This window comes from Sycon ciliatum, chromosome 10 (genome assembly GCF_964019385.1).
Source record: "Sycon ciliatum chromosome 10, ocSycCili1.1, whole genome shotgun sequence".
NCBI classification, from domain to species: domain Eukaryota; kingdom Metazoa; phylum Porifera; class Calcarea; order Leucosolenida; family Sycettidae; genus Sycon; species Sycon ciliatum.
The window spans coordinates 13,490,861-13,502,439 of record NC_088652.1 but is presented as its reverse complement, the minus strand read 5'-3'; the positions used below and the strand labels follow the sequence as shown (position 1 = coordinate 13,502,439).

Below are 11,579 nucleotides of genomic sequence, written 5' to 3'. Positions count from 1 at the left end.
TGTAAAACTGGAAAGTCTAACGAGTCACAAAGTCTAACGTTTTAACCACCAATATTTTCGTTATTTTCAAGAAACGGTATCGCGAGATGTCTGTGTAAAGATGCGCATACACAGATGGGTGACCAGGTAGCCATCGTTAAACGTTTTGCGCGTAATCATGCCAAAATTTCAAAAACGTTAAAAAATTTGATTGTTAAACTTTCCGGTTTTACAGTATAGAGAGATGTGCTTTGAACAGAAGACTAGCTTGAACAGAAGACTAGCTTGAACAGAAGACTAGCTTGAATAGAAGACTAGCTTGAATAGAAGACTAGCTTGAATAGCAGACTAGCTTGAATAGAAGACTAGCTTGAATAGAAGACTAGCTTGAATAGAAGACTAGCTTGTATAGAAGACTAGCTTGAACAGAAGCCTATCACTGATAATGGCTTGTACAGGAATAAGCAGGGCATTTATACGCGACGTTGCAGTGGTGGTGGGTGTGCCATCTTCACCTTACTTACCGGAGCACAGTGGCATGGTGAGTGTGACCCTGCGGCGGCATGTAAGGGTTGTACACGCTGTTCATGCTTCATTACTCCATGCTACATGTATCTTTGTAACTAGGTGCAAGGCTTTAACTGCTCTCTTCCACTCCTGATTTGCTCCTTCTCTTTCTTAGTATACACCGCTCCGACCACCATCCCAACTACCATACCGACTACCACACCGACAACCACACCAACCACCACACCAACCACCACACCAACCACCACACCGACCACCACACCAACTACCACACCGACCACCACACCAACCACCACACCAACCACCACACCAACCACCACACCAACCACCACACCAACCACCACACCGACCACCACACCAACCACCACACCAACCACCACACCAACTACCTCACCAACCACCACACCGACCACCACACCGACCACCACACCAACCACCACACCGACCACCACACCAACCACCACACCGACCACCACACCGACCACCACACCAACCACCACACCAACCACCACACCAACCACCACACCGACCACCACACCAACCACCACCCCAACCACCACACCAACCACCACACCAACCACCACACCAACTACCACACCAACCACCACACCAACCACCACACCAACCACCACACCAACCACCACACCAACCACCACACCAACCACCACACCAACTACCACACCAACCACCACACCAACCACCACACCAACCACCACACCGACCACCACACCAACCACCACACCAACCACCACACCAACCACCACACCAACTACCACACCAACCACCACACCAACCACCACACCTACCACCACACCAACCACCACACCAACCACCACCCCAACCACCACACCGACAACTACTCCAACCACTACCCCAACAACCACACCAACTACCACACCAACCACCACACCGACCACCACACCAACCACCACACCAACCACCACACCGACCACCACACCAACCACCACACCAACCACCACACCAACCACCACACCGACTACCACACCAACCACCACACCAACCACCACACCAACCACCACACCAACCACTACCCCAACAACCACACCGACTACCACACCAACCACCACACCAACCACCACACCAACCACCACACCAACCACCACACCAACCACCACACCAACCACCACACCAACTACCACACCAACAACCACACCAACAACCACACCAACCACCACACCAACCACCACACCGACCACCACACCAACAACAACTCCAACCACCACACCGACAACAACTCCAACCACCACACCAACTACCACACATCCCACCACACCAACCGCCACCCTGCCTTCAACTACCCGACTGGGCAAGTCATCAGTGACTGATACCACCGCAACAAACAGTTCTACTGGCTTCCACTCTACCACTGACGATGAGGCAGCAGGTATGTTTGTCACAGACCACGGTGTCAATGCTAATGTGTTTCACGTGTTGTTTGTTTTTTTACAGTTCTCTTGGCACTGTGCTTTTCTAGCTTATTCAGCGGTTACAATTAAACGATAGGTTGGACTTGATGTTTTTTTTTTCACGGCAGCCTTGTTTTGGTTCAATGGTGCTTTTGTGCAAAAGACCATGTCATCGACTGCTAGAGAACTTCACCTAGAGACACGTGTAATTTGGCTCGGAGTCCTACAGACGAAACAATTGCAGTTTTGAGCTTGATTGGTACAACAGCCACGGGGCTGCACAACCCAAGCACTGCCAACAATAGGGGTGGTACAGTGAACGCCGCTCTCCTCTGATCAAGTGGTTGGATATTACTTGCCACCACTGCACTTGTATGCCTGCTTGCACACTCCATTAGTGGAAAATATTCGGATACATGTACTAGTAATCGTTTGCTTGGATAGATTTCTACTGCAAGTCGCCAAGACAATGCCTCGCCCTTATGTGGCACTCAGCGCCATGTCTTTGTGTCCGTGTGCATGTGCGCGTGTGAACGTGCGCACTCTTGTGTCCTGCATGACAGAAACGGCCGGGAAGAGTGACCTCTCCTGGATCGTCGGCGTTGTCCTGGGCGTTGTGGCCGTTGCCGTCATCACTATCTTGTTTGCCATAGGGTCTCGCCGTCGACACATCACTAGCACTATACCAGAGAAGTACAGGAAAACAAGCGGGTGAGCTTCATGCCTATAATAATATAATTATACACTATACACACCAGGGACTGAGGTTATGCCATACACGTCATATAGTACGTTTGCCACCCCAAATTCTTCTATATAAGGGGTTTCTGTACCCGCTTTGGCCATTTTGCCACCCCCAACTGGCTCCTATATACGGCGGATTTGACGTTATCGGATAACCTCTTATAGAGGTCTCTCTCAGTATACAGTCGCTGGTTTCTCATCAACCACCACACCATAATTGCACTCTCCAGCCGACCTGGACACGGCGTTGCCACAGCACACCACCAGCAAAGCGGCACACATCCGTTGCTACTGGATTCCTTCATACAGCAGCTGTTTTCCATGATATAATTCTTGTCGCTGAAGGTAGAGACTTCAGAGAGGTTTGTACTTGAAACAGCTGTACCGGTATGAAGGAATTCAGTACCAACGGGTATATCGCTCCTCTGCTAGTACAGTCAACTTCGCTAGTAATGACTGCGGATATAACGACAATTTGCGAATAACGACAGCATCTCCATGCCCAGAGCAAAGTCCCATCTAACTGTAATACATATAATGAGACTTCGGGTATAAGGACACCTCGCGAATAAGGACACTTTTCTGATGCCCCGCCGAGTGTGGTTATACGCAAAGTAACAGTTGACTGGACTGTAGTGTTTCTGCTGCTTGCCCCATTACCTTAAACAATCCTATAATATTAAATCCAATCAAATCCAATCTCTGAAAGGATTGGGAGAACTTCAAATTCAAAGGATCAGTTGGGGAAATGAACTGCCTGAAAAGAGAAAAAATCGCCAGACCCACCAGGACTCGAACCCGGGACCTTGCTTGTCATGAGCAATGCTCTACCCTGCTCTGCCTTCTAGGTTCAGCCCGGTCCCATAGCTCAAATCCAATCTCATCAATAGTATACAGTCAGGCCGCGCTTAACCGCACACATCCGCTTTCCACAAAAATATCCGGATAGGCCACGGAATCGGATAATTGAACACACATACTATATATGCGTAGCATATGCTGTACATTGGTAACCAACGATTTTCTTCCGGATGGCGAGGGATACGGATAAAAGAGGACCGGATGGGCGAGGTCTGACTGTAGCGGGGGGGGGGGGGGGGGAGGAGGGGGGCTAATCGGCCCTGGCACCACACACACTATGTTGCGCACTTGGGCGAGGCGCTACTATTGTTCATAGGGCCGCGTTCGAAACGTTTCTGTGGCCAGAATTGCACTTATACTGTGTGTTGTGAGCGTGAATATGGTATGAGTGTGCACTGAGGGACAGGCGTCGGCGGAGGAAGCTGCAGGCCAAACTTGCGTTGCCTGATTACTGGGCCCCTGTCTGGATGTATTTTGACGATCGACTTTTCCTGCTTAGCACTTGGAAGTGTCTGGGCATGTATCCACCTACGTAGATGGGCGAGCGGGAAACGAATCACAGTTTGACTGTTCCGCTGCACCCTGGCTATGTTATTCACACTGGCCTGCATACGTTCTGTACTGTTGCAAAGGTGACACCCTCAACAGTCACCAGCCGGAAGACCACTGCTCCAGTACATGTACATGTACATGTACTGTACTCTGCAGTTGTTCCGTAGCTGGGGCTATGCTTTCACACATGACTTTTGTGCACCCGCGCGCTTGTTTCAAGGTCGTCAAAGTCGCAAGGCACACATCATCCGAGCTTTATGTGCCGTGTCCTCTCCCGGGTCTACACAACTCTCTTTAATTACATTTTGCGGCTGTGGCATCAATCCACTTAGTCTGCGCCTGCTTGTGTTGTCATTATTGCCGCAACCTTTGTGTGTGCATGTGTGTATTTGTGTTTGTACTTGTGTGTGTGTGTGTGTGTGTGTGTGTGTGTGTGTATGTGTCACTGTGTGTATGTGTGTGCACTTACGTGCATGCGTGTGTTGTCGTTATTGCCGCAACATGTGTGTGCGTGTGTGTGTGCCACTGTGTGTGTGTCACTGTGTGTGTGTGTGTGTGTGTGTGTGTGTGTGTGCGGCTGTGTGTGCATGTGTGTGCACGCATGTGCATGCGTGTGTTTGCACCGTGCTCCTACAACAGCACCAACAGACTGTTCAGCTTCTCAGAAGATCCATGTCATTCCGACCCCGTCTCGGTGGATTGCAGTAGTGATCCTTACGATATCCTGCCCAGTCGCACCTCTCTACATCCATCCTCTACCGAGCAGAAGATGGCCACCGCCGCCCAAACGTCGGACGATGCTTTCGCGGCGTATGCTGGAGTTGGTGTTGCACAATGTGAAAAGCCCACCAACCCGTCTTTCTATGACACCATTGGCGATGTCCCGGCCGCCGCTCGCTTTAGCGCAGAGAACATGTTCGCACTCCGCAGCGACAGCCTAAGCACAGAGGACCCAGCCAGCCAGCAAACGGGCATTGCAAACGGCGCTTACTCCACTTGTATCAGAGAGGTATCAACCCCAACAGCGTCCATGGGCGCAGACGTACCAGCTCGCCAAAATATCGGCATTGCAAACGACGATGTGTACTCCACCTGTGTCAGACCCGTATCGTTCCCAGCGATCACCATGAGCGCAGAGGTACCAGCCAGCCAAGACATCGGCATTGCAAACGGGGATATGTACTCTACTTGTGTCAGACACGCATCGATCCCAGTGAAGGCCATGGGCGCAGAGGTGCCAGCCAGCCAAACTATTGGCATTGCAAACGGCGATGTGTACTCCACCTGTGTCAAACACGCATCGACCCCGGTGATAACCATGAGCGCAGAGGTACCAGCCAGCCCAGACATCGGCATTGCAAACGGGGATATGTACTCCACTTTTATCAAACACGCATCGACCCCAGTGAAGGCCATGGGCGCAGAGGTGCCTGCTAGCCAGGAAACGGGCATGACACGCAGAGGTAGGTTCTCCGCTAGTTTCAGACATGCGCCGACTGCAGCTACGCCCATGAGCGCAGAGGTGCCAGTCAGCCAAGACGCCAGCATTGCAAGTTGGAGTAAGTCTTCTGCTAGTTTCCGACGCACCACACCGGTGGCAGAAACGACCATCACCTCCTTTGCCAGCAATGCGGAGGAGGACGCCTACAGCAGTGCTGTCTACAGCAAGCAAACAAGGGCCAGTTTCTCTAGCAAGCGCTCTTTCAAGCGCTCGGCTTCAGTGAGCGTTGCTAGGAAGAGCGTCAGAAAGACCACGTCCAACTTTGGCCAGGAGGCCAGCGGCGAGCAGACGGCCGCGCAGATTACTGAGCGGCAGGCTGCGCACCCGGAGCAGAGCGACGCCGGCATTGATCTTGACGATCCGTACTGTCTGGTCAGCTATAACGTCAACGTCAACCAGGTGTCCGTTGCCGAAAAGAGAATCTCCTGCCCCGCCGGAGAGCCCAGCCCGTTCACAGGCGAGGCACGTGTCATCGAGAAACTTAGTGACGACGAGGACAATTCGACGTTTGCCCTGGGTCGCAAAGATACCTGGTCGCAAGATCACATCATCCAGGCTCAGGAGAACACGCTGGGATCGCAGCTCTATCAGCGCCTCTCCGGCAAGAACTTCACCTGGAGCGTCAAGCACTGAGAGAGCATATCTGCTGCTCGCGCTCCTCTCGTACATTTCCAGTTGCAGCCTCTCAGCCAGCCAGCGCATTCGTATGCTGGCCACTGTTACACACGTGAACACCAGTTGTCTTCCAGCCTGAGGGCCTGGTTTAGGCCAACACCCATTGCCCCTGGGCTGTATCCTTACCAAGTAGAGGGTATGCCTGCATCTATGCAGGCATACCCTCTACTTCATGGTCTCCCCAAGCCCTATCTGGAGTCGCTGTCTTCACAGGCATGTACTTGGCGTGTAGTGGATTGCTTCTGCTGTTCAGCTTTTTCCAAAAATACGATATTACTTATGTTTCTATTTCATTGTTTCCTTTTCAGAGCTATTTACTAGTTGTAGTACGCATACGAATTAGCGAATGCGTAGCAAATAGGCATTAGTGCGTGCATAGCAAATAGGCATTAGTGCGTGCATAGCAACTAGGCTAGGATGTCACATGCCCTCTGCTCCTTTTTTCCATGTTTGTTACGTTTGAGGTAACTAGGTCAGTATGTGCATAGCAAATAGACTAGGAGATCTCTCATGACCTGCTCTTCTTTCTCTTTTGTCCATGTTTGGTACATTTGAAGTGGCTACGTATGTTTGCGAGCATGGCAGAGCAGGGCAGGGAGCCTTACAACCTCTGCTTCTGCTGTCTGTTCTCGAGTTCTGCAGTTTTAGCCGCGCTCCTGTTACTCTCAGTAACTGCACATCTTGAAATCAGTAGCATGTTAAAACAACATCATCACACTTCAGTGAGCTAGTTCTTCAATGTCTCCATCTACATCGGTCTGATGTACCCCTTGCTTCTATTCTCTGTTCTCCATACATATACTAATTCATTGCAAAGTTGTGCACTATTCCTTCTGCGCTCTGCCTGTCTGCTCTTGGTCTGGTTGTCGCAGCATTCCAGCACATGAAGGCACTACTGCCTGTGTGCTTTAAGCGAATTGAAATAAAAGAAGACAACAACAACAACAACAACAACAACAACAACAACAACAACACTCGTGTGGCGACCACCCCTGCCCGTACACTTAAGTAGTCATTAACCCCTAGGCCCTGCCCACCCAATTCTTCCTCACTCTTTCTCCTTTCTTACACTATTATCTCTTATTGGCCACTGGCCATCGTGAGAATAAAGATTTGAAACAACAACAACAACAACAACAACAACAACAACAACAACAACAACAACAACAACAGCAACAACATCTGCATCATGAAAAACAAGCGGAGTAAATAGCAGGGGTGATCGAGATAGTTAAATACACGTTCGAGATATCAGAAACCAGGAGGGTGCGTGGAGCAGGAACAGGTTGAAACAGTTACTGCTAAGACTGGATGCATTGTTTCGGAAAGAATCATTCTACAAAGTTGGGTTGTGATGTCGATAGGGAGTGAGTTGTAATGGTTGAGGGCACTGTTGATGGGGGAATCTCGGTGCCTGTTTGTGTGTGCGAGTCCGATGGAGTATCGATTTTGACAGCATGTTAAAAGGCGAGGACGCGTAGTGCTCCTGACTACAACCATAACCCGGTTGGGTGATCCCTACAGCGGCAGCAACGCGGCAACGTGAACAATACTGCGGCGGCAACACGACGACGACATCTACAACACAACAAAAAGTTTAAAAAGAATCCTACCCACCCCTAGCCTAGAGTAACGACTACTAACGAGGGTCCGAACCTGGGTTTTCACAATACGGTTCAAATGGTCGCAAGACCAGGACTCTGCCAACCGGGTTATGGTTGTAGTCAGGAGCACTACGCGTCTTCGCCTTGTAACATGCTGTCAAAATCGAAAAACATAGTACAAGTGAGTAGGTCGACATGGTACCCTTCCGACAGACAAGGACCTAGGTCCTTGTCTGTCGGAAGGGTACCCATGTTGGTGTTAACGGTGTAGCGCAAGATGTGGTTGTTGCAGATGGGGTGGGGAGGTTTGGTGGTGGCTACCCCATGCTTGTAGGGATCTAAGGGTGGGAAGCTTTGCATGATGGAGAAGGGAACTGTGGTGAACTGGTGCAAAGAGGGGAATCCGAAGGCAGATGCGTATAGCACTGCGCTGAATTCTCTCCAGTGTGTCCCGCTGTTGCTGTGTGGTGTTGGAGAGGGCAGGGCTGCCATACTCGAGAACGGGTCGGATGTATGTTGTGTATTATTAATAGGCTGAACGCGTTCATTGTGCCGTCTTCTGGAGGTGGTGTAGCAGATTCTTGGTAGTTTAAAAGTATGGTGTGACAGTGTTGGGTGCATCGCATATCGCCTTGGAGTGTAATGCCAAGGTGCCTATGTTGGCGGACCTGCTGCAGAAGAGTCGTGTGGAGCGTGATGTGGATGATGTGCTGGGGGTGGAAGGAAAGGACGACGGTCTTCGGGGTGTTGACGAGGAGATGCCAATCATTCAGCCATCGTCCTGCTGCGTCCACGGCGCGTTGGAGGAATGCAGCTGATAATTACGGTGATGCGTCGCGATGAGTGCTTTTTTCATTGCACCATCACTGATCACTCAGCGCCGCAGTAGCGGCGAGAATGACGACATGGAGGAGGAGGAGGTTGCTTACCAGACTGCCCCTGCAGTTACAAAGCCGATATAGGTCAGTAGGTGCATGAAGCGCTCCGCCAACGATGCCTTTCTGGCCACCCACCTGTATGCGCATCTTTACGCAGACATCTAAAACCGGGTTCGCGATAACATTTCTTCAAATTACGAAAAAATGCTCGTTAAAACGTTCGACTTTGTGACTCGTTAGACTTTCCGGTTTTACAGTACTCACCTGACTGATACACCCGGTAGAGGAAAGTAGAATCTACAGTTTTGATTGATTGATTTTATTTTACTTCGCAAGTTCAAACGGGTTCCTGGCCCAGTTATATGAAAGCGAAGGATAGAGTTTGCCAAAATCCTAATGAGCAACAGCATAGGCAATATTATCATAGAAGTGGAGTACTATGCGAGCGGGAATACTGAGAAGAAAGGAACATGTCAAAACCTGACGAAACACAACCTATTTCAGGCATACATAAGGAAGGCAGGCTAGCTTAAAATCTTGCAATCTGGATACGGTGCGCACCTCTCTAGGCAAACTGTTCCACAGCAATGCTCCTGCGGTGGCGAATCTCGTTTGGCCACACCGACTGCGAGCTGGCTGGGTGAGCAGACCATTGGCATGCTGATGGCGCGTACTTCTGCCGCTGCATGCTGCTGGTTTGAGAAGCTGGGCTAGAGCAAGGCTAGTGGAGTCATTTAGACAACGCCAGATGAAGATCAGGAGCTTTTGTTTAAAAAGTTCAGTGACGCGGTAAATCGAGTTGGCAGCCAGGAGGGGCTGCATCGCGGAACATGGCGGGCTGCCATCAATGCATCGGATCGCCCGGTTTTGCATGGCTCGCAGACGCTGAAGTTGGGTCACGCGGAGGGCTGCAGAGAAGCAGCAGGCACCATATATCATATCCGGCATGACAATAGCCTTTACATATATCTTGCGCGAGCTGCGGGAGAGGCATCGACGGGCTCGCCACAAGGCGCCTATCTTCCTCGCAACTTTGGTCACTATGGCGCTGACGTGTACATCCCAACTCAGGCGGTTGTCAAGAAAGACACCAAGATACCGCGCAGACTTCACTATCGGTAGAGAGGTATCGCAGCACACGATAGAGACTTCAGGCCCGGCATGTTGCGGTGAGATAGTCATTACCTGGCTTTTGGAGGCATTTAAAATTAGGCCGCGTGACTTAAGCCATATGGCGAGATCAGTGACAGCTGAAGAGACGGATTTGGAGACTTCCCCAGCGGAAGCTTTTGAATCATACCGGGCAATGTCGTCTGCAAATTTCACGCTGGGTATTGGCGATGAGACCGATTTCACATCACGGGTGTAGACGTTAAAGAGAACAGGCCCCAAGACGGAGCCTTGGGGCACACCACAGGTGCAGTCAAGAGCACGACTTGTGGCCGAAGCGACTGTAACTTGCTGCCTGCGATCTGTCAGGTAATTCGCGAACCACTTCAGGGCGACACCAGAGATACCAACGTCAAAAGGGTCTTGGATGAGGATACCATGCCGGACTTTGTCAAAAGCCTTGGACATGTCGAGGAGGCACAGCCCTGTTACCAGACCACTGTCCTTCGCCTTCTGCAAGCTGTCCGTGAGAACACAGAGGGCATCCTCAGTGGAGCACTTCTTCCTGAAAGCAAACTGAGAATCAGGTAGGGCATTACTCAAGTCTAGATGGCGAACTAGCTGACGCTGCACCACTCTCTCCAACAGCTTTGAGAGAACTGGAAGGAGGGAAACAGGGCGGCAATTGGTGGGAACTGATGGGTCCCCGGTCTTGTAAAGCGGTACAACGGTCGCCAGCTTGAACGCCAAAGGAACCGTGCCAGTGCGGAGGGAAGTGCAAAACAGTACTGCTAAAGAGTATGCCAATAAATCGGAACACTGCCGCAATAGCGAACCCGGTATGCCGTCACTTCCCGTAGCTTTGCGAGCATCTACCTGCTGAAGGAGACGTTGAACGTCCGATGGAGTTTGTGGTAGAAAAAGCGAACACATCTACTGGGAGAAGTACACCGCCCCCGGCCCCGCCCCCAAGGCCCAAGATATACCTGTAAAAGCAAGAAAATACATTTTTCAACACAACAATTTGGATAGACGGTGGCACGGTGCACGTGCATGCAGCTCATAGCATGCATACCGGCATATGCGCATCACATCTGGAATGTCTGCAGCGACGTCTCATCTTGTGGACAGAGGGCAATGTCGATGAACTAGCGCGCAAAAGCAGAGCAATCCAGAAGCAGCTGGAGCAAGCATCACGTGACAGAGAGAGCAGTCTGAGAAAGGATGATGCTAGAGCGTTTGCAACACTGATTGGCAATGGGAAAGTTGGTACAGCAATGAAAATGCTTTCGGAGGGCCAGAAGGGTTACACCACTCTCCCCAGATGACAAAGTGGATAATCGCACCGTTCTCGACATCCTTCAGGACAAGCAACCTGCAGCCGAGCCACTCAGCGATGACGCCCTGATCTCTGGAATGCCCCCGGAACCACCATACCCTGTGATCTTCTCGGCAATCACGAGGGAAGTGATTCACCAAGCAGCATTGCACACCAGCGTTGCTGCTGGACCGTCCGGCATGGATGCCTCCCACTGGCGCCGGATGTGCACAGTGTTGCACGCAACATCCGACAACCTGTGTGATGCACTCGCCTTGTGTGCACGCCGCATTGCATCTTCGTATGTCGATCCTGAAAGCCTGGATGCGTATGTTGCCAGCCGCTTGATCGTTCTCCACAAGCAACCGGGTGTTCGTCCAATAGGGATTGGTGAGGTGGTCA

The 11,579-nt window shown here is 51.0% G+C and overlaps 1 protein-coding gene across 1 annotated transcript in view; it reads left to right on the top strand.

The window, feature by feature from the left end:
• Window positions 1-7,099, top strand: part of LOC135826326 (mucin-2-like) — a 92,078-nt gene extending 84,979 nt beyond the window's left edge. The window contains exons 12-14 of the mRNA XM_065338945.1: window positions 662-1,912; window positions 2,498-2,645; window positions 4,731-7,099. Of these exons, the coding sequence (XP_065195017.1) occupies window positions 662-1,912; window positions 2,498-2,645; window positions 4,731-6,225 (2,894 nt within the window). The 3' untranslated portion in view covers window positions 6,226-7,099. The remainder of the gene's footprint in view (window positions 1-661; window positions 1,913-2,497; window positions 2,646-4,730) is intronic.
• Window positions 7,100-11,579: the final 4,480 nt, after the last annotated feature.